At 44.8% G+C, this 23,447-nt stretch overlaps 2 protein-coding genes across 2 annotated transcripts in view; one reads left to right on the plus strand and one right to left on the minus strand.

Moving 5' to 3' along the window:
* Positions 1-23,447, minus strand: part of DRD3 (dopamine receptor D3) — a 43,169-nt gene that overhangs the window by 12,637 nt on the left and 7,085 nt on the right. Inside the window, exons 3-4 of the mRNA XM_014563720.2 lie at positions 13,344-13,456; positions 2,407-2,549 (exon numbers count right to left, since the gene is read on the minus strand). Of these exons, the coding sequence (XP_014419206.2) occupies positions 2,407-2,549; positions 13,344-13,456 (256 nt within the window). The remainder of the gene's footprint in view (positions 1-2,406; positions 2,550-13,343; positions 13,457-23,447) is intronic.
* The window catches only part of TIGIT (T cell immunoreceptor with Ig and ITIM domains), a 111,121-nt gene continuing 95,330 nt past the window's right edge, over positions 7,657-23,447 (plus strand). The window contains exons 1-2 of the mRNA XM_032479420.1: positions 7,657-7,885; positions 10,100-10,218. The gene's annotated coding sequence lies outside the window, so the exon portion shown is untranslated. The remainder of the gene's footprint in view (positions 7,886-10,099; positions 10,219-23,447) is intronic.

The following is a 23,447-nucleotide window of genomic DNA, read 5'->3' on the forward strand; positions in this document are numbered from 1 at the left end:
AATTCTATTTGAAAATTCTTTTGGAAAGATTTTTCTGAATTTTGTTTCTGGAACAATGATCTCACTGGTGGCAACAACACTGCAAGTAGTTCATCATTCTCCTTCACTTTATATGTTGACATTAACTGGGAACCCTGTCTAACGTCAGATTTTGAGACTAAATGTTACCAGCATGTGTGTATGTCTGTGTCTGTGAGCATGAGTAAGGCCACCCCCGTCAGCCTCCAAGAATGAGTAAGAGGAATCACACAGCCCAGTGAACGTTGGTGGGGGTTTGCTGCTGGCCGGGGTGAGGACTGCCTCAGTCTATCAGTGGTAGTAAGTGCCCTGTACTACAAATTCTAACTTAGAATGCATTTTCTTCCAGAAACAAGGATATAGAAGGTGGCTTAGTTATCAGACTAACCCAAAAAGCCCATTTAGAGTCATCAAAATGGCATTTTAGTGCCAGAGTCAGCCTCTCTAGTGGTGTTTGAGAATGTTGCGTTGGTGTGATGCACACGCATGTTTGTGTGTATAACGTGTCATTGCTGAGTGGTAATGGTAAGTGGCACTGAGTCATGCAAAGACAATAATGGCATATTTTAGGGACACTTTGAGTTAGCCAGGCAACTATTTGTTGGATAACTTGGCTACTTAACCTCTAATGTGGCAGAGAAACAAGTCTGACCTTGAGCAGGTGGTATGTGCTTGGCACGTCTATGTGTGTTATCCCAAATTAATCCTCACTTAATTGTAAAAAAAAGCTCTGTGAAGGAGGCAGAGGGAAATTATACCCTATGTAGGCTTAGATTCTAAAGTCAATGATTAAAACGAAAATTATATAGAGTCAAAATTCAATTAGTAAGTCCCCTCAATCACATAAAGATTTACAGGGTTTGATTACAACCTTGAACAGTAACAAGTAAAGCTGTATGACACATGCAGTAAGATGTCAAGTATTATAAAGAGTTAAAAACATGTAATTTCACTTTTTTTTAAAATTATTTTTTTTTTGGGGGGGTGGTAATCAGGTTTATTTATTTACTTAAATGGAGGTACTGGGGATCGAACCCAGGACCTCGTGCATGCTAGGCAGCCACTCTACCACCGAGCTATACCCTCCCCTCAAACATGTAATTTTAGAGATGAAGTTGCTGGACTTATTTGCAGGAAGCCATATATAAAAATAAATGTTGAAAACTTCCTAACTAAATACATAGACTGAATCTACATACTCGATTTTGCTCAGGTTTCTGGCCCGCTGTATTATCATTCCACATTTAGCAGTAGGGAAGTGTAACTCAGAAGTCAAGTAACTTGTTCAAGGGAGACACAGCTGTTAAGTGGTGGAACTGGAGTTCGAATCTAGGTTTTTCTGACTCCAGAACCTCTGTCTTCCAAAATGGATTTTGACTTCTAAATAATTGTCCAGCAAATGCCTCTTTGAAGACAATTTATAAGTTAAGATTTGCCTGTATTTATACGTAATGTGTTACAATATAATATATCTGTGTAAACACAAGTACACAGCTATGTGACTTGTACATATATACTAGAAATTTATGAACTTGGAACATAGGAAATGAATAAGCCACTTCAAACGGACAGAACAAGAAATCTACATGAACACCAGAACATGAGTCCATTGGTTCTCAGTGAACACTCAGAGCTTATTGTCAACACCTACAACTTTACTGTATGTGCTAATAGTTTTCATTCAACACATGAAATTCCTGAGGTTGGAAGATCATGGTCATGGAACAGACACTGAAGGCACTGACCCTTATGAGGTGCAAATCTGGATCAGTGTCATAGCTAAAAATCCCAGACGTCTAGGTATACACAGTGTTCATCCATGTGTTCGTCCATCCATCCATCCATCCATCCAAAAGAAGATTTACTATGTGCCAAGTATCATGGCCAGAACTTTCATATATTAAAAAATATAAAATACATCTTGCAATAATTTAGGAATTTATTATGCTAGAAATGATTCTTACTGAGTAAAAAGTTAGAAATGGATATCCCACTCCAGGGCTTTTATGATGTTATTTTGCATTGTAAATCCATTATGAATTATTGTTTTTTCACTAGCAAAACCTCACCTGAATTATTCATATAGCATAGCTTTTTAACTGGCACATTTCTTCAAATGAATACAATGGCATTTCTTTCAAAATAGGAATAAGTCAGACGTTTCATTAATTAGGGCAGAACTTTATTCCTATGCCATTAACTGAAGAGGCTTTGCTTTCTGTTTTATTTATAATCAGTAAAGGCCAAAGCCTTGCAGTCTATAGCAACCTCATTTGATTACAAAGTGCCTTGACCAGGGGCCAGACATTTCAGCGCTGAGCACCACTCACAGCCACTCAGATGTGCTGTGACTCAAGCAGGCGTTGGAAGTGGGGGCATCATTGTTACCTGTAGTGTTGAAGCCAAAGAGGAGAGGGCAGGACACAGCAAAAGCCAGTACCCAGACGGCTGTGATCATGAGGGCCACGCGCCGACAGGAGCCCTGGCCTGTGCCATGTTGGTAGTGCACTGGCATGACCACTGCAGTGTACCTAGAAAAGGAAGGGGAGAGAGGATAGACGTGATGAGAGAGATTCAAAAGACAGGCTGAAAGAGATCACTGGAGAAACAATCGGGTTGATATGTGCGGCAGGAGAAAAATAAGTTGGTTGGAGAAACGTAGAGAGAGGATATTTGAGTGAATATGGAAGAAAGATTGAGATAAGACAGATGACGAACTCATTGGGAAAGGTGAGCAGAGAAAGGAAGAAAGAATAAAAAGGTTAGCAGAGCAACACGAGGCTGTCGGAGAGCTTCTCTCCCCAGTGCTGGTTGACAGCCCAGCAGATCCCAGCCTTGTATTCACACACCCTTGACCCTGAAGTCTCTGGGGATGGTTTTGGTGCCTTCAATTTCTCCCACAGTTTTTCAGATAATGATGGAACTGTGCCCAAAGAGGATGTTTATCTCTGCTTGTACCATAACATTAATTCTAACCCTCATAGTGACAACTATTCCAAGTAGCAGAGATTTTGTAAGTAGAGATGAGTAATATCTAAGGAAGGCTTATTTTAAAATCAAGTTTTCATGCTGTCTTAGTCAGTTCAGGCTGCTATTTCAAAAATACCATAGACTGGGTGGCTTAAACAACAAATACTTATTTTTCACAGACCAGGAGGCTGGGAAGTCCCAGAGCAACGTGCCGGCAGATCTGGTGTCTGGCGAAAGCCCACTGCTTGGTTTGTAGACGGCTGTCTTCTTGCTGTGTTTTCACATGGTGGGAGGGATGAGGGAGCTTTCTGGGGTCTCTTTTAGTAGGGGACTAATCCCATTCATGAGAGTGGAGCCCTAATCACCACCCATAGGTCCCATCTCCTACTCCCATCACACTGGGGGTTAGGATTTTGAGGGGACACAAAATTCAGCCTACAGCACAGGCCTTTACCTGGTCAAAGCATGGTTCCTTATTCTTATTGGATCTTGTCTTTTCTGTGGTATCTCCTCACATACATTTCCAGCTGCTTACTGGACTTACCTGAACAACTGTTCCATGGTTGTCTCAAACTGAAATTGTCTGAAACAGATGTAATTCCTTACATCTCTAAATCTGACTTTACTTCCTGCCTTTCTTCAAGACATCCACATCCAATACTTAGGCTTTTTTACTTTTCTTTGGCCCTTCCATGTCATTTGATCACCCATTCCTTTAACCTTTCATTCATTCAGTATTTATTGACTTCTTACTATACATCAGGCTCTGTTCTGGAAATATAGAGATGTGCAAATGGGACATTGCCTCTGTCCTTATCGAGCTTGGAGCTGAGTGGAGTGGAGGGAAAAACATGTTAATATAAAATGAAGAGTATTATGAAAGAAATAAGCTGGGTGGCATGTTTAAGGATAAGGGAGGCCGTAAGAAGGAGCAAAGCAACATAAGTGGATAGAGGAATGAGTGAGGCCAGAAGGCGCCAGCCATGAGTTAAGGCAGAAGAGCATTTTGGACAGAAGGATAGCAGGTCCTGTGAATGTGCCCATTATGGTGTCTTCCCCATTTATCCCTGCATTTCTTTTCTACCACCGTTCTCTATGATGGCCACAGCCCCCTGGCTGGTCTCCTGCAGCCAGATCCCAAAATAGATTTCATTATTCCCCTCCCTTACCCCGTGGCCCCCCAGTTGAAAACGGAGACGGGCAGGATTCTAAGATGGCCTCCCAAATTTATGCCCTGTAGAGCTAGAGGAACTCTGTGGTTAGATCACATAGCAGTAGATGGAGTTCATCAAAAAGGAGATTATCAGCAACCGAAACATCCATCAACAGAAAGATGTGGTACAAATATACACAATGGAATACTACCCACCGTAAAAAAGAATGAAATAGTGCCACTTGTAGCAACATAGATGGACCTAGAGATTATCATACTAAATAAAGTAAGTCAGACAGAGAAAGACAAATACCATATAATACCACTTAAACATAGAATCTAAAAAATGATACAAATGAACTAATTTACAAAACAGAAATAGACTCACAGACATAGAAAACAAACTTATGGGTAACAAAGGGGAAAGGAGGGGAGGGATAAATTGGGAGTTTGGGATTAGTGGATAGAAACTACTATATATAAAACAGATAAACAACAAGATCTTACTGTACAGCACAGGGAACTATATTCAGTATCTTATAATAACCTAAAATAAAAAAGAATATGAAAACGAATATATATGTATAACTGAAATACTCTGCTGTACATCGGTAACTAATGCAACATTGTAAAATGAACTATATATCCAAAACAACAACAACAAAAAAAAAAAAAAAAAAAAAGAAAGAAAAGAAAAGAAAAGGGAGATTATCCTGGGTGGGCTTGACCTAATCAGGCAAGCCCTTAAAAGGGACTGGGCCCTCTTTAATCCAGAGAGATTCAAAACATGAGAAATAATCCTGCTGGTGTTGAAGGGGCAAATGGCCATGTTTTGGAAAAGATCATTTGGCAGAGAACTGCAAAAGGCCTATAGAAGCTGAGAACGGCCCCTGGTTGACAACAGCCAAGGAGGTGGGGACCTCAGTCCTGTAACTGCCAGGAACTGAATTCCACTGACAACCAGAATGAGTTTGGAAGATGAAAACCCAAGTCAGCCTACATCTCGTTTTCGCCCCGAGAGACCCTGAGCAGAGAAGCTACCTACACTGTGCACAGATTTCTAACCTGTGAGGTAAAAAAATGGATACAGTTTCTCACTGCATTTGTGATCATTAGTTACACAGCAACAGAAGACAAATACAATGTCAATTCTTAGCCTTTCCCAACATGACCTCAACTTGCCTTGCCAACCTGACCTCCTGTTGGTCCCTGACACTTACTTATAACTGCAGCCAAACTGTCTAAGTGATGGGGAAACTTCAACAGCCTTTGTTCAATCCATTATCCCTTTTCCTTCCCTGGATAGCTCATTCCTTCCTTCCTTTCATCCCACATCAGCTCTTCAGTAACTTGCCCAGTCCTCTCCATCTTACAGAGACCTCTAACTCTGAATGCAGAGCACTCCTATCTAATCAATCACGTTTCCCTTCTGCATGCAGTTGTCTTGCCTCATTACTGAACTTGCCTCATGGCTGCAGAGAGATAGCCCCTGATATGATTTAAATTACATGATGGCTCAAATCATCTTATAGCCTTGGTATTCCATGTAGGTCTTTGCACAAAGCAAGTCTTAAGAAGCTGTTGACTGACTGCCTCGTGGATCCTGAAGGCCTCCTTCCCCATAAGAGAACAATGTTAACCCTATGCCAGCTCAAAGGAGCTAATATGTACAGCTGGGTCTAAGCATGCTCGATTTTTCATGTCTTCTCAGCATCCAGGGAACCTGGAGGCCAGATGCAGAGCAGGAGCCTCCTTAATCCTCTTGTGCACCTCAAGGCTTGAGGCTGAGGAAGGAAAGGACAGACCCTGGGCTGGAGCATGTGGGGCACTGCTCCCTGATGCCCCTCCTGTATGTGCCAGCTGCCTGAATTTTCTGTGTCTGACATCTGAACATCTGGCCTTAGAGTTCATGTGTTAACATTTGTATTCCCAAAAGAACAGCTGGAGGGCTGAGATGGAGGCAGACTCTGTGGAACTTACCCTTGGCACCCTGATGGGTGACAGAGGTGGCTTCTTTCTCAAAAGAGAGAAATAGAGGTTCTTATTTAATAAGGTCAAATGAAGATCCCACTACCAACCCCAAGGGAAGCCCATGAGCATCCAGTTCCCTTCCCCTGGTGCACATACACTACCACTCCTCCCCTGAAGCCCTGACTTGGCAATGAAGGAGCAGGGCAAGTAGCACCTGACATTCTTCCGGGCCTCTCACTCACCCCAGGACTTTAGACTCTGCTGGGGCAGTGAGTTGGGGCTTCAAGTCAAATATGCTGACCAGAGCCTAGCCCTCAGCTGTGATCCCCGAGGTACCTCGGAGGAGAGGCTGAGCCTTGAGCCTGCAGCTGTCATGGCCAAACAGCTGTTGATGGTCGGGAAGGAAAGGTATGACCCTTCCTCCTGTTCAGACCTGCAGTTGGGCCCAGGCCTTCATTTGCATAATGGCCTTTGATGCAAAAGAACCTGACCATCCCATACCTTCAGTGGCCTGCTGCTTGATGGCTAACAACTGGCTCTCCAAGTGAAAAAAGCCCTAATTTATACCATTTGTCAACTTCTGTGGTACCAACACTCCCACCGTTGTCCATTTCAAGTTACACCTCAGGTTTAATAACTGGCTCAAAAAGCTCCCAGAATTGTGCCAGTCATCTCTCACCAGCCGTTTCGAGCTGACACCAAGCCCATCATTGAGAGCTGTGCACTTCCCTGAATCTGCTTTAATGTTCAGCAAAGGCTTGGAGGCTCCCACTAATTCAATGAGTCAGTGAGTATAGGGAGCATTGGCTCCATTTTATAAAGGAGGAATCAGCCACAGAGAGGTTACCTGATGACCCCAAGGTCTCACAGCAGGTGGTGGCAGAGCCCCGGAGGCTAGGTCTCTTCTGGGTGCCTCACTCCCTCTAAAGGGCACTGTTAAGTCTCTGAGGCCTTGTGGGGACAAGGGCGTCTCCAGGAAAGGTGGCGCTGAAGGGTGGTTTATACTCTGAGACCACCCGCGGCTGCCCAGAACGGAGCTTCTCCAATTAGCTTGATTCTATTAATTACCTAGGGGGTCCTGTTAAAAACACATTTCAAGGCCACGCCCTTGGGCATTTTGTTCCACTCCAGAAGTGTGTATTTCTAACAAGCAAGTACATCTTACGATTAGACAAGTTCCAGAAAGTGCATTAGGGAAAACCTGTATCAAAAGTTCTTGTTCACTTGGGTAAGAAGTGAGAGATGAGATTACATTTACATTAATCTTTTTTCTCCTTATTTTAAACACACAATTAAACTTTTAGCATACATGAGGCCCCTCAATCGGCTCCCAGGGTTTTTCCCCCGCTAGGAAGTTTGCCATAGGGGCTGAGACCGAGGCTGTTCCGCAATTGGCCACCGGAGGGCACCAGAATGCAGCAAGAACGGCGCCAGCTCGGCGGGGTGAGAAGTTCACTGCTCACCTGCGGGCTCTCCAGGCCCGGTGGGGAGGCTGGGAGGGAAAGCTCGGCACCCCCAGCTTCCTGCAGCCCTGCAGGGACCCTGAATTCCCACTCAAGCGGACCGCTCAGCCTCTGGTCTCCTCCCCATGACCGGCCTCAGGCGAGGGCAGGGCTGGGCGTGGGCCGCGTGCGCTCACGCCTCTCTTCTCGCTCCAGCGCGCGTGCATTGCGCGCCGTCCCGGCCGCTCCCTCGTCAGGCCCCCTCCCTTTGCGCTCCCAGCTTTCTGGGTCCTTCCTGGAGTGGCCCGCACACTGGCAGTGTGCACAGTGGGTAAGTCAATGGGCGTTGGAAACAGACTGATTAGCGTCTGAATCCCACTTGGCCTGCCGCCTATATTCCGTGTGGCCGTGGACCAGAGATCTGACTCCTGGGAGACTCAGGTTCTTCACGTGCACGATGGGGATGATGATTCTGCCCAACAGGGCTGTTACGAATATTGAATGAGATGATCTCTGTGAAGATTTTTTTTTAGCACAATGCCTGGTACATAGTAAACATTAAAAAAACAGTATTATTATTATTACTACTACTATTGACATTATTATTGTGCTAGCCCAAGAAATCTGTGATTGTTCATACCAGTGAGAGTTTAGAGGTGTCTGCCCCTTATTCCTGATTAGCAGGAAACATTAAATGTATTTATTTATCAAACAAACAAGTATACAGCACTTTCTATGTGCCAGGCAACTATTTGAAGTGCTTTACAAATATTAACTCATTTAATCATAACAACACTTTTGCTATTATCTCTACTCAACAGATAAGGGAACTGAGGGCCAGAGAGGTTAACTGACTTGCTCAAGGTCACACTGCTATTCAGTGGCAGAGCCAGGATTTCCAGCCAGGCAGTGTGGCTCAGAGCTAGGGGGCCCAGAGGACGGCTAAGTGCCTCAGAAAGGCAGTGAGCTGGAGTAGAAAGAGGCTGACTGTGCCCTTACTCCTGCACCTACCAGCTGTGTGACCTGGGCAAGCTTACCTACACAGTCTAGCCTCAAGAGTCTTGCGAAATGCAGCTAATATACCTCCCTTGCTGCAGTGTTGGGAAGGTTAGCAAAAGTGAAACGCTCTTGGTGCCTGGCCCGTAGTACATGCTGAAGAAACGGTAGCTATTGCTCCTGAGGTTGCTTTTAGACTTCCTCAAGTTAGGATTAGCACAGAGGAGCCAGGTCATTGCAGACAAAGGAAACGTGCCTGATTTTACAGTCCCAGGAAATAGCACCTAGAGAGGTGGACTGCCGGCATGGCCAAGGCCCCTCCCTCGGAGTCCCATCCCCACCTCCACCAATGAAGGGCCGCTCGTTGGAACAGAATCCTGGTAGGGGCGTCAAAAGACGCCGGTTCTAATCCCAGACCTAAGAGGCTGCAGGACCCCACGTGTGCATGTAACATTTCCGCACGAATGAGTTAAGCTCGAATGCTCCTTCTGATTCCTAGTTCTATGACTGGGGTTTGCGCGCTTGTCACTCTGCTAAAGGTCTCAGGATCCTCGCGGGATTCTGCCTCCACCTGGAGCCCTGTCCCCGGGAGGGAGGTGTGTGTGGGGAACTGCTGACTGCGCCTCAGAGGAAGCTGCAGTGGGGGAGGAAGGAGGCTGGGCTGGGTGGGAGGGCCTGAGTCTAACTCCCCGCCTGGGTTTAATGAGCCCCGAGCTTTGTGAGGGCTGCTTTTCACCACCTTTTATTTGGTCAGACAGGGGGCTCAATAAAGCTTTAGTTCTGTGGACTCCCCTCATGGAATTGTTGAAGGAGAAAGCTTTTTGCAAATGACTGGAAAGCCCTTTGCAAATATAAAGTGCTTATTTAGATGCAAACGAAAAATCCAAGGTGCCTGTGACTCATCTGGTACCTATTGTGCTCGCTGCAAAGACGCGGAGGCTTGCCTGTGTGATGGGTGCCATTTGAGAGCCACTTAAAGAACTCCCTGGTGAATGAATTTGGTTGCATTATTCCTGGGCTCCTCGCGGAGGACTCGAATTCTCACTGCTCGCATGGTGTCCTCCTCCTCTGACACTTTCTCAGCCCTCTCCCCCAGTTAGTTCTGACCCAGATGCGGTGGGAGGGGGCTGGCCTACTGGGAGGCAGGAAGCCAAGGGGGGAGCGTGGGGGGTTGTCCTCACCCACTCTGCTTTTTAAAAAAGAAAAGGCGGCATTGATCCCAGCATCCAGAGCTCTGCCTGAGAATCTAATGACAATAGTATTACTTGCTTTCAAAACCCCTTTTATCATTTCCTTTTCTTTCCTATCTCTTACTACCCTGTTATTACAGATCAGGGCTTCATGACCAAAAACTGCTGAATCCATTTGGTCAAGTTTGTCAGCCGGGTGACTAGCATTGTGTGAAGACCAAAGGTCTGCGTGAGTGACTGCATTTTTAATGAATTGACCAGCTATTTGGCATCCCATGAACAGAATTTAATGCTGTGTACTGCAAACTGCTGTGAAGGATAATGGAGACAGCTTTTCCAAGGCCTATTTTCTTTCCTAGAAGAGGGAGGAGGCTCCATTTGGAAGTTTGGTGAGGACTGATTCCTATAGACTGCAAGCCAAGACGGAAGCATCCTTGTCCACTGGGGTCTAAGGCAGGACTTGTTCCTCGGGCTTCAGGTAGGTGAGTGCTGTGCATTCTGGGGGTTCTCCCCATATGGAACAGAAGCCAGTTCAAGGATTGTTCTTGTTGGTTGTGTCTTAAATGGTTCAAGTAGAAGTGACTATTAAGCATGACTGCTGCCAGCAGAATGGTGCTCTTGTGCAAGTTAGAATAAGATGCCCTCTCCTGGCTGACCAGTTGCAGAAAGGCACCCTCTCCTGATCCACTCCAGGCCTGGCAGTGGAGCCCTGGCCGAACTCGGTTCCCACAGCCCAGTGCAGGGAGCAGCCTGCAGTCTCCCCTGCCTGCCCGCCGTGTGTGAAGGTGTGAGGGTGGAGTGTCTAGGCACATTCTCAAAGATGGCAGAGAGCAGGGTCAGAACTGGGAGGCTGGGAGGGGGCTGTTCAGAGCGTCTCCTAGAAGCTGTCTTTATCCAGTTCCTCCCTCCCTCCTCCACAGCTGATCTTCTCCTCTCGCTCATGTCCTTTCTGAAGATGCATACTGTGATAGAAACCTTGACTACCTTCAGGCAGGGATCATGGAATTCAGTTTAATATTCTTTGTTCAAAGCTCTGTCCTGGGCACATCAGGGAGCCTCACAAGTGAGGAGGAGTAGGACTAGCATCATAGCTTGTGGTGGTGGAGGTGATGATGTAGTAAACCAGATGTAGTCCACGAGTTCTGTAAATAATATATTCCTGAAACTATCTACTGATTGTCCAGAAATCACACAAAAGACATAGATATTATAAGAGGAGTTCTGTTCTCAGAGGGCTAAGAATATTATAAAATCCCTAGCGATCCCTTTGCTTTTGAACAGCTTTATCAAGATATAGTTCACACACCACACAATTCATCCAATTTAAAGTGTAAAAACCAGTGTTTTGGGGGTATATTTACAGCGTTATGCAACCACGTCCCTTTATTTTTAAACACATTCTTTAACGGTTTTAGTTCCAACATTATGGACACATATTTAATGTTCCTTCTCAGGGTAGCTGATCAAGTAATGAAAGTCCAGTGATAGCCAATCAAATGCTGTAGGTCAAAAGGCCATCGAGTTGACTGGTTGGTTTGCAGTGCCACATTAGGATAGGGTTTTCAGGTACCTATCCTAATCCCTTTGGTTGCACACACGCAAGGATATTTAGGGCTGTTGATACAGAGGGCACAATGCTAGATCGTATGAATGTCACACTTGGGGAAGTGAGGAGGACCTGCATTAGGACTCTTGGCAAAGGGCAGCCTGGAGATGCCGCAACACCATGACAGAGGAAGCAGGGGAGAGTTCAGGCGTGACTGAATTCCGTTGTGGACATTTGGAAGGGCTTCACAGAAAAGGAGGCCGGTGTGATAAGAGTTGGAATGTGAGAGGGCTGGAGAGCAACCCAGACAGAGATGAGATGGGAAAGGTAGACTGAGGCCATAGAGTGGACAGCTCTGAATCTTAGGCTGTGAAGGTAACTTTAATTTTTATTCCAGGGACCAAGGAGACACTGAAGGGGTTAGAGTAAGGCAGTGGACATTTGGCCTTTACTTCTGGGGGAATAATTCTGAGAGTGGTTGAAGGGCCAGTTAGGGGGCTGTGGCAGAAGCCTGGGTGAGAGGACATAGGAACCTAAAATAAGCAGGTGCAGTAAGAAAGGATAGATGGGGCACTTTTAGAAAAAACTTCTGTAAGCACTAACTGCTAAGATGTGGGAGATGAGGGAGAGAAAGGAGTCAAACAAAATCCAAGATTCCAGGAAAATGACGTTGCCAGTAAGAGATAACCAAGTCCAGCTGGTTTGGTGCTTTGATGGTTTGAAGGTTTGGTTTTTAACATTTTGCCTTGTATGGAGCCAGAGATATATCCAGGCAGTGATGTGGTCTGGAAATCAGGGGAGAAATTAGAGGTGTAGCTGGAGATTTGAGAGGGCTTAGCACAAAGCCTAAATTATTCACTCACAGTCAGATAGACATGAATTCAAATCCTGGCACTGCTTCATACTAGCTATGTGACTTTGGGCAGATTCCTTAATTATTCTAAGAAGCTGGAAGTACCTAAGAGTTGTGAAGATGGAATGAGGAAGGCTTTGACTTGCCTTAGCACAAAGTGGTAAATTCTCAATAAATGGCGGATCCTATGTGGGGTCACCCGTTAGAGCAATGGAGTGGATGGATACTAGTCCTGGGAGAAAGAGTGTCAGAAGAGAAGAGGTGGCCGGGGACTCAGAGAAGGGAAGATCGGAGACTCTTGACTGGCAACAGAGGCCATAGCTGGAAAGCGACCTCCCTTCCCCAGGCACGCAGGGGGCCTGGAGATGTCCATGGAGCCATGGCAAATCTAAGACTGGCAGGGGACATGGAAAGAGGAGAGGAAACAAAAGGAGGAGGGCAGTGAGGAGCACAGGGCCCCAGAGCCAGGGCAGGGCATGCTGAGGGACAGAAAGCAATGTTATACTGGTGGAACGAACACATAGAGTCAAGTCAAAGATCATGGAAACCCACTCCAGCAACCAAAAGGCAGTTCTAAAAAACATCATTCTTTACTTGTTTTTCTTCAACTCTATGAAGGAAAGTAATAAATAGATCACGGAAGTAAATAACTAGATATGAAGATATCATTTATATCTTTCTGTAAGTAATAGTAAAGGACCCTTCTTCCCTACCCGCTCCTCTCCCCTTGCCCTCCTCCCAAAGACTCCCAAGATTTCCTGTCCCCTATCTCTGTCTTCCCTCCCTTTACCACAAACAAACAAAATGACAACAGGAGAATTTTCTCCCAACCGTGTCAGCTCACCTCAACTCCTTGTCCTCCTTCCCCCTTTCTCTGCACAAAAAATTATGAATCACAAAAGCCCCAAGGATAGTGGAAAAGCAAAACCAGGATCCTCTTTAGGGATCTGGGGGAAAGGGAAGCTTATATGATAGTTATTTCTCTTGGGGGACAGGAGTTTCATCTCACCTACAGACCATAGTTGAAAAGAAAAAGAGAGGAAAGACAATGTCCCAGTGGTAAGTTGTGCTTGGCAGTGACCCCAGTGCCCTCAGGGGCAAAGCCCGTGTGTCGAATGCAGCAAGAGCAGCTTCCCCGGGTGGCTTCCCTCACCGCCTGACCTAGGCACCCCCTCCTAAGCTGGGAGGGGAAGCCCAGCCCTACCTGTCGATGCTGATGGCACAGAGGTTCAGGATGCTGGCTGTACACATCATGACATCCAGAGTGACAAAAACATCGCAGCAAACTCGGCTGAAAGTCCAGACTCCGCCTGTCACCTGGGCATCAGAGACAAGGATGTTAGTGTTTCCCCCAGTGAAGGGACAACAACCCAATCAACTCTGCTGCCTTCCCTAGGCTGCCTGGTGCAGACTCAGACACGCCCTCACTTTTGGTACATCATTACCAAGGGTAGGTAGACGCCGAAGGAATGTCAGGCTGCCTAAGGTTGATTGCCTAAGAAAGGACGAATTTACGGATTGGGAGTGCTGGAAGGGATCTTCCAAATCATTTAGTGCAGCGTTTCTCCAAGTGTGGTCCGCAGTGGGGTGCTCATGAAAGATGGAGATTTCCCTAGACCTACTGAGTGGGAGTCTCTGGATCTGAGGCCCATGAATCTTCATTTTTAAATAAACAAACTCCCCTCTGTCCCGTCACACCAATGTTTGCGAATCACCAGTTGGGTTCAAACTCAGGAGGCAACTAAAGCTCGTTGTGGTTAAGTGATCCTCCCTTCGATGCACAGCTGGTAGCAGGAGAGCTTGGGGACTGCCAGGTGCGTGCACTGTGCCAGAACCACCTCTCCGAGCTCTCCGCCCGGTGGAGAGCTCACCGTGTTCCAGGAAATAAGCTGAGAACACATTTTTCATAAAACTTAACTCCGAAATGGAAATCTCTCTGGCTGCTGGTTTTAAAGCTTGGAAGCTTTACCAACATCTGTAAGTGTCTATGTAAAATAAGTCAGTGTCAGTGGGCCTGCCTTCCACATCATGGTCCTAATCACTGAGAGTGGTGGGGAGGTGGTGGTGGGGGGCAGAAAGGTGTGTTCAGGGCATTGGAAAGGGGCCCAGATCCTCTTTGCCACTCACAGAATCAGTGAGATGGTTCTGACCTCCCGCATTTACACGTGTATTCCAAGTTCCATAACTCCTCTGAGTAGCACTCACAGGTAAGTCAGGAATTTAGGTAATTTATATTCTAGCACACTTCTGTTTTATTTGAAAAGATTTTGACGTAAACTAATTGAGCCAGAGAGATGTGTCAGGGAGACTATGACTTTGGTCCACAGGTGCCACTCTTGGGGCCCTGAGGCTTTTCTGCTCTTGCCAGCTTCCTGTCCCTGGGGCTGCCATTCTAGGGGACCATAGTTCTCAGGGAGAAACGTGGGCAGCTTTGTGCTCCTGGCTGTAGCTGGGTGTTCATGATATCCCTGCTGGGCAGACCCACCGACTATGTAAGAGAAAGGGGAGTGAAGCAGAGGGACAGTAGCTTCTTAAGGAAAAAACAGTGCAAGTGACAGTGCATGAAGACGTTGTTCTCATCTAGGACGCTTGTTACATCACGAGGTCATGTACCGCACATCCTTGTTTTATGGCACTAACGCAAGGTCCTGAGAGGCTCTCTCCCTTTCCCCTTCCCTCATCACTTCTTTCCCCTTGGATTTATTTCCTTTTCAGCATCCAGTCTTCTCCCTATATTTGGCCCTCTCCAAACTCCATCATGAGAAACTCTACCAAAAATACTTCGTTTAAAAGCAGCAATGAGAAGTTCAAACTAGTGATGAAGTCATCATTTTTGTTCATTTAGGTGTGGATTTACTTTTTCTCTTTTAGTCCAACCATTTGACTATATAAATAAAGGCTTAGTAAGAATTTATGGAATTCTGAGAATGAAAAACTTTTTTAAAGGGACATGTATAGTCATAACATAATGATTTAAGGGGCCAGGAGAATAGAAGGTGGTTTTGCTCAGTCCATGGGACAGTTGTAAGCTGTAAAACTTCTTGCAAAAGGTGAATCTTGTATACTAAATCTCTCTTAACATATGTCTACTATGCAATTTGTGTCTTAAATTGGGGAAGAAAATCACTTTTTTGTGCAAAATTGTGAGTGCCTGTCTGTGAATGTGTGTTGGGGGACTGTGTAGGCGAGAGAGGGTAGTTAGAACAATAGTGAACTCCAGTGCTTGCTCCGTGTCTGTTTGTTTATTGGCTCATTCATTCATAAAGTGAGAATTTGTGATACTCCTAATACTTAGTTCATAGAAGGAGGGTATGTTATGTGTTTTAAGAGGTTTTTGAAAAAGTTCTTCAGGCCCTGTCCTTGAAGAACTTACAACTGGAGAAGCAAGGCATTCTTAAATAGAATAATTAGATATGAGACCCTAATATTGTTAATACAAACTAAAATTTATTGAGAACTCAGTCTACATGGGTCACCGGCTCACATGACCCATTCCAGAAATTTCTATAACCTTGACACTTTAGATTCTGATAACTTGTTATCAGTCACATTATCAGACTTCACCCACCCGACAGGAACAGGGACTTTTCCTTGTTGGTTGCTGCAGTCGGCCCCTAGAGCAGAGTCCTGCATGTAAATATATTCTGAAAGAATGAATGGTCTCTGACATAATCTGTGTTAATACTAAGAATTACCATTTATTGAATGCTTACTAAGTGCCCGATGTCTGCCATGCATTTTTTATGTACATGGCCTCTATTGCTGATCATTGTCCTGAAAGCACCATTGTTATCTTCATTGCAGAGAAAGAGGATAAAGCTTAGAAAGGTTCAGGGTGGCGTGGCTGGTAGAGGCAGCTGGAATGCAGGCTGTTACACACCCTGCTGTAGGGGAGTGTCAGGTGAGGAGGGGCGGCTGTTGGAAAGGAATGGAGGTGGGTGGACACAAGGCGGGAAGGAGGAAACTGTATGCTCATCAAAGATTTTATGGGACAGACTGCACCATCTCCCTTCTAGGGAACCAGACACCATCTGATTGCCTGTATCGCAGGGTAGCAGAGAAACAGTGCAGAACAGTGGAGGCTGCTGACTCTGGGCCTAGTGAAAGTACACACCTGGCAGGTTTCTTTGGTCCCTGGTTTCCTGAGCCCCGCAAGCTGCCCTCTGGCTTCCAGCCCCCACTGTGCGAGCCCATTCTGGGTGTCTTCTCTTCCTGTCTTTGATTCTAACATCAAAATCCCCCTTCCCTCCGTGATCTCAGCTAAGTGTCAAGAAGAAAACAATCTGATTAGTAATTCCCGCTACGATGCCATCTCTTGGCCTTTCCTGGAGCTTACTCATCAAGATGAGTCTCTAATTGGTGGGATGAGTAATGGAAATACTTTTTTTTTTTTTTAACTGGAATCCTCCACACCAAGTAAATAATAGTGAGTGATCAATAAAGAGCTGAAAGGGCCAGGAACAAGCTAAGCAACTCTCACAGCAAGCGAATGAGGTAAATATTATTTCCAATTTGTAGATAAAGAAATAGAGCCTGAGGGGGGTTGAATAATTTGCCTATGGGCACACAGCTAGTAAAAGTCGTGGGAATTTCAAGCCCTTAATATTAACCGTTACCGTGTTTCACGGCTCGGAGGTCAGCACCTTGACACGCTGCTTCTGGGAAATGTGCTGTTTAACTCCATTCTGGTATCACAGGAGGGAGGGGAGTCCGCACGTCCGTCCACCCACCCACCCACATGCCCAGTGTTTACTGAGTGCCGTCTAGGGCTGCTCCTTCACTGGGCGGGTGTACTGACATGCATTAAACCGGTGTCTGTCCCCAAGGCCTCAGAACACAGTGTGTGCCTGTCAAGGGGAGTAATGTGTGAATGGGAACGGGTGAACCGAGGGCCCGGGAGATGGACACCGAGAAACTGACTATGAGGCGATACAATGAATGCTGACAGTGAGATGAGTACAGAATTGGGAGAACGTGAAAAGTAAGGTGATTTTTGAAATTAAAGCTGAAGGAAAACAAACAAAAAAAGCCTGATTGATTGAAGGCTTTTTAGAGACATGATTCTACCTTCCTCCTAAATTTTAATGAATAACTCACTTCTGAATTATACAGCAGCCAGGTGGTGTTACTCTCAGTTGCTAATGAATATAACTAACTCCCTTTGGCAATACAGAAGGTGGGAGAAGCACTAGAGTGTCTTCAGGTACTAAAGTTGGCTATTGATTTTCAACAGACACAGCCTAAGGCAGCATTTCCCAAATTTACTGATAAGGCAACATTTCCCAAATCACCTGAGGCTCTTGTTAAAATGATTCTTAGTCCCCACACAGAATGATAAGTCCCTCCAGGGATTCCTGCTGCCTGGGAGGTTTAGGAACCACTGGTCTAGGGGGTGTGGGGAGCATGACTTGATCTTCGGAGATGCTGGTCCCTAGGACTCCTTAAGCATCCTTTATTCCTTGGGTCCCTTTGGCCTCCTGGTTCCTTCGCAGAAGAATGTTTTTAAATGCGTAAATAGAAAACAATGGCTCACAAAAGATACGAGTTGTATTAAAATACAGTTACCAAAAATTTTTAAAAATATATGTGATTCTTTAATAATGCATTAAATGACAAGACCTAGGGGCAGGTTCAAAATTCCCGTAGTTTCAATGTACTGATGAATGGAAATGGTATTTCAGTGTCTGCAACAACTGTGATGCAATTTGAAAATATAAATATCTGCAGTTTCTACCTATGACACTAAGGATTTCTTCTGCTGTGGGTTGATACTTGCATTCATAATTGAAGCAAGTGCTTAATTTCGGTTTAGTGAAAATAAAGAAGTGATTTTGTTTATATCCAAGTTGATGGACTCCCCAGATTAAGAACTCCTGCTCTAAGGGATGGATTTTTAGTTGTTTTGGGGAGATATCCAAGGCTCAAAGATGGAGTTATTTCTCTGATTAGCCTCTTCACTCCATTTTTGTTTGCCACATTTTGGCATCTTTTCTTTCTTCTCTCTCTCTCTCTCTCTCTCTTCAGGAAAGGATGGCTATGGGACAAGATAGGGCAATTTGCAAGGATTTTTCACTTCTCTGAATCCTGATTTCCTCATCTGTGAAATGGGGGTTTTACAGATTAGTGGTTCCTACAAGTCAGTTTGTAGCACATGGCCAGCTGCCTGCGCAAATCAGCTGGAGTGGGAGTGGGCCAAGATGAGAGGCAGTTGCTATAAACTTCCAGGACCCCTCCCCTTGGACTTGCAGTTTGGTAGATCTGGGGTAGACCCAACAGTCTGTATTTTGAACAAGCATCTCCCTGTAGTGAAGGTTTAGCTGAGGTGCATAAGAATTATGAAGGAGCCCACTTACAGTACAGACTTTGAGGCCCATCCCCACAGAGAACCCCGTTCACTAGGATGTGGCCAGACATTTCTTGAGGTCAGATTACACTTTAGAAATGACAAGGGACATGATCTCCAAGCCCTCCAGCTTCAACAGTCTACAGCTTTCATCAAAATCCAGACTTTGGTGGAGAGACCATAAGAATCTCCTGTTTTTGTTTTCCAGTGGGGAGCTTTTAAATTGCTATCATCTGGGGTTTTTTGAACACTGGTACAAGTCTCCTTAAAAGAGTGTTGATTTTTAATAATTAATATGATTACAAGGTCCAAAGGCACCCAGAACAGTGTTTCTTTCCTGTCATCTCTATCTGACCAGGATCACTCTACGTGAGTTTCTCTACCTGAATCCACCTGGTACTTTTTGGATTGTCTGTATTACCTAACCCTCAAATCTTTCCTCCGATCCACAGTGGGATGCAAGTCCTCTGAGTTTAGTATTCTAAATGGTCCCTGGCTGCTTACACTGCCTTTCTGCCCTGATACAAGTGCATTAAACATCACAAAAGGTGCTTAACCGAGTGGAACAAAATGGGATGTTTGTGCTTGGAGAGGGAGCTCCAAACAGACGGCAGCTTCTAAAGCAGGAAATTAAAAACTTGAGAGGGAATCTGAGACAGAACTGTTTGGTACAGCACAGTAAAGAGTTTTCATGAAAATGTTGCAAACTGGATTAAAGAGACAGCCAGGCCAGGGTGCTCTGGAATATAACTTCCTCTGAGGTCACCGGCACGGTTTTATCCTCAACTTCTCTGCTAGGCCTGAGGGCAGAGAAAACTGAAAAAGGTCGGTGACTGGCTCCTGCTAGTCCTTTTTTATATATTGCTCAAGCCCAGGCTTCGTGTGCCCTATGTTGAAAATGGTACCAGTGAAAGCCACTGTGGTGCATATTTGCTGACTGTCTTCTTTTCCTCTTTCTAATAGTCCTTGGATTCCACTGGGAACCCATGAGATTCCTGAGCTGTTGGTGTGTTCTGTGGAAGGTACACATAACCTATGCTAAACCACTATTCTATTCAGTGATTAGTTCAGAGAAAATCGTGTACCATAAGCCAGTCCAATCAAAGGACATCTTGCCTCTTCTACTAGCACATGGATTTTCAATCTTGCTGTGAATGACGTGGTGTGTACACATGAGGTCTGTAGTTTACCCTTTACTTATGGATAAAGCCAATATATGGAAGAAGACGGAGCTGAGAGAATTGTACAGAAGTAGAACTGGAGCCCTGTTCAGACTCTGCCTGCAGTCCACCCTGCCACAGGACTTTTAAAGTTCTTGGTATGAGAGCCAATGCATTTTGTTCATTGCTTAAGTCAATCGGAGTCAAGTTTTCTTTTACTTACAACTAAAATTGTCTTAACTGAGATATTTATAGATCGTACTTTTTAGTTATCAAAGCACTTTTTCAACTGATGACAGTTGAGCTTAAATCAACCCTGAGATAGGGAAAATGTAGTTGTCACACTCATTTTATTCATTTAATTCCATGCCTTCTGACTCCCAGTTCTGAGTCTTTCTCATAGCATGACCCTGCTATCAGAATAACATTCATCCCAGTGAATTCCAGCAGAAGCACAATGTTATGTGACATTTTATTGTCTACCTCACCCTCGTATCTTCTTTTTTAATAAAACCCACCCTTTCGCTTTTTCTTTTCTGTCCTCCCTCATAGCTTAAAGTGGCCTTATGTTCCCGTTCTGGCCAGTTAAACTTAAATGAGGTCCCTTAGGGAGATGTTTCAAGCCAGCTCCAGGGAAAGGAATCTTTTTTTCTTTCTCTGCTGTTCCTGCCCATCCTAGTTTTGAATAACTGCCATGATGCTGGGGGCTCTTGTGAGAAGCATGAGGAAGGGAACCAGTTTACCAAGGATGGTGAACAGGAAGAATGGGAGAGTCTGGTCCTTGATGACATCTGAGACAGCGGAACCAACACCAGCAGAACTTCCTCCAGAATTTTTGTGGTTATGTGAGAAAAGTAACTCCTATTTGTTTAAGCCACGGTGAGTCAGATTTTCCAATATTTACAGCCAAAACCTAGTTAACTCATATATACTGGTGTCTGGCATGATGAGCCATTTTTCCTTTGAAGAAAGATGTCTGGCCAATGTGAGCTGGTATTCCTTTCAAACAAGATGGATATATTCAAGTCAAAGCACAGGAAGGTGTGAATTTGGCAGCTAATTTCCCTCCTTCGTGGTGTTCTTCTCATTTGTCTTTCCTCCTGGGGGCCCTCAAGCCTGTAGCAGTCTCTGTGGTCAACACCGCACCCTTTCCTCTTTTCAGGGGGGCCTTCGGGTATGATCATGTAATTACTAGACCTGCTACTCAAACCGCACCATCATTAGGACAAGTTAGTGAGAGTAACACTTTGCTCTTCTCCGAGACACAGAAATTTATATATTCACAATCCCTTTGAGAGATTAAAGTGCTCTTTTTTCTCATTAAAGCACCCAGTCTGCTTCTGGGGTCTGCAGAAAGCAGGCAGGCATTTAAGATTAAGGAAAATATGTAGACTGGGGTGGATGGGGGACCTGGTCCTTTGGAACAGAACCTTCTGTTATCTTGGCTAGCTGTCTGCTGATGATGGCTACTTAACGTCATGCTCTAGTTGAGACAGACCCTTAGTTGACTGTTGGGGAAAGTGATGCAGAGATATTAAGTTGCATTTCCTGGAGCCTTGAGGCAAGCGGGATAGGACCAAAAAGATGTCCCAAAGCCTTTTTCCCAGGGGAGAGATGCCTCTGCTCCCTCAAATCTTTTTTGTATAATTGCAGACTTATGTGACCATACTCTTGATTATTGAACACCTACCTGTTATAAATCACCTGTTGGACAGAGGTCATATTCGTTTTTATGAGGGGAAACAAGAGCTCCCCCAGAGCTCTTCTCACAGGGGGAAACCCACAGGTAGAACCCGTAGAGAGAGAGTCCACTTCACTAAGACCAGATTTCATGCTGGTCCTCTGCAGACTCAGGTGCTCTTCTGTGCTCATTAGTAGAGTGGGGCACCATCCATATTGGCAGGTGTGGCTCGAAAGGGATGCCATGGGAGTCTAGTGTGGGAAAGTCACTATGTCCGTCTCCTATTCCCGTATCTGCAGATGTTTTCCAATGTGGTCCATCCAGGTCCCTGGAAGCAATCACAGGTGGACAGCCAAAGAGTGCCCCAAGTGGCTTTGTTACAGGCACCAAAAACCTGGCTTTATTTCAGAGGCAATTAAAATGCTTATCAGAATAAAGGTCCTCTTCCTGCACTTCTTTCTGATATTCATCTTCCTGGAAGACTTAAGAATTCTTGTAGTATATAGGGATGGACAGGAATACTTTTGAGGGAGGTATGGTGATGTTGTGAATCATGGACTCATCCATCCCTACTGGGCTGTAGCACCTAAAATCTGCCTCACTCTTGAACAGAAATATCATTTGCCTCTAACTCCTTTTCAGTGTCATTCTTAAAAGATAAAATAAAAGTAAATAGTTCATTGTAACAATAAACGTAGCTGCAGATGAGAGAAGCAAGAGTTGCCCATCTAATGCATACACTGCAGAACAGATTCATTTACTCATTCATATATCAAGTATTTATTTGGCACATATTATGTGCCAGGTAGTGTGTTTGGACTACAGGAAAAAAAAAAAAAGAACAAAGACATAGCTTCTGGCTTCAAGGATGTCTCAGCCTAAGTGGGTTGACAGAAAAGTGAAGGTAATTACGAGACCCTTTGCTATCAGGATTATCCTAACTGGGAAAAATAAATGCATATTTTTTCCTCCAAAGTATTCCCTTGGCCTTTAGATCCATCCCAGTCAGCCTAGTTGTTTTTATTCTTTTCCTTTTCTTTTCTATCTTCTTGATTTCTTTCCTTTCTGTCTCCCCATTGAGATCATAAGTCTAATTTTAGTTCCCAGTCATTCTTTAACGCGGGTACTCGCCTAAGCAGTCTATGTTCAAGGTTTTTGCTCTCCTGTGATATGTCATACTTAATTAACTGTCATCTTTACTATTAATATTAACTGAGATATTAATTTGATGAATTTTAATTTCTCTTAATCATAGCATCATTTTGAGCCTTCATTGGATACCTCTTTAGAATGATACACAGTGCAGAGGAGAAATATTAATAGTATGTTAAGGTGTTTTAAAAAAAAACCTCTTTAGTAATTGCGTGTTTTCCTGGTAGGAATATCTGTTCTTGAACAGGTGCAGGCATCTCGATTTCCTTGTTAGCAAGTGGATGTTTTGTCTTGATCACCTCCTGACTCTGTTTTGCACTTTCAAATGAAAATACTTTCAAATTTAGGAAATGTTTCTCTCCAGAAGAATTCTCCAGGGTCTGCTGCATTATCTAACTGGTGAGGGCTCTGTACTATTAATGGAGGCATCAAAAATATAAATTTGGTCTGTTCCTTTGGAAGCAGAATCTGTGGAGTGCTGGTACCCAGGAGGAAAATGCCGAGTCTGAGGGCAACTGAACCATCAGAAGAGGTCTGATCTATTTGCAGACTGTTCTTTCTCTCTTTTCCTCTCATTAATTTTTTTTTTTTAATAATTGCTTTTGCCCCTGCGTGCCTCCTGCACATCCTCACCCCTGTATACATTGAAACACTGATGAAGATGGCCACTGGACTGCCTTCCCCAACCCCCCATGTCTTTGCGACATGAGTGGCACAGAAAGTAAACCTGGTGCATTTTTAGGAAGAGTCCCATCGCTCAAGTCCAGTCACCCAGATGCTGGAGGCCCAGGAACGGAATCATTCCCATCTCCCTGGTTTTGATGTGGTTAAGTGATAAAGGATATTGGCTGCTCTCAAGACCTTCAGTTCCCTCATGAAAGGGAGAATGACAGGAGCTCTCCTGCCTCAGACTCTGATCATGGCTGGGAGAATTCTGAGCCCAGAAGGATAGGAGTTCAGGGAAGACAAAGA

The sequence above is a fragment of the Camelus ferus genome, chromosome 1 (genome assembly GCF_009834535.1).
Source record: "Camelus ferus isolate YT-003-E chromosome 1, BCGSAC_Cfer_1.0, whole genome shotgun sequence".
Lineage (NCBI taxonomy): Eukaryota > Metazoa > Chordata > Mammalia > Artiodactyla > Camelidae > Camelus > Camelus ferus.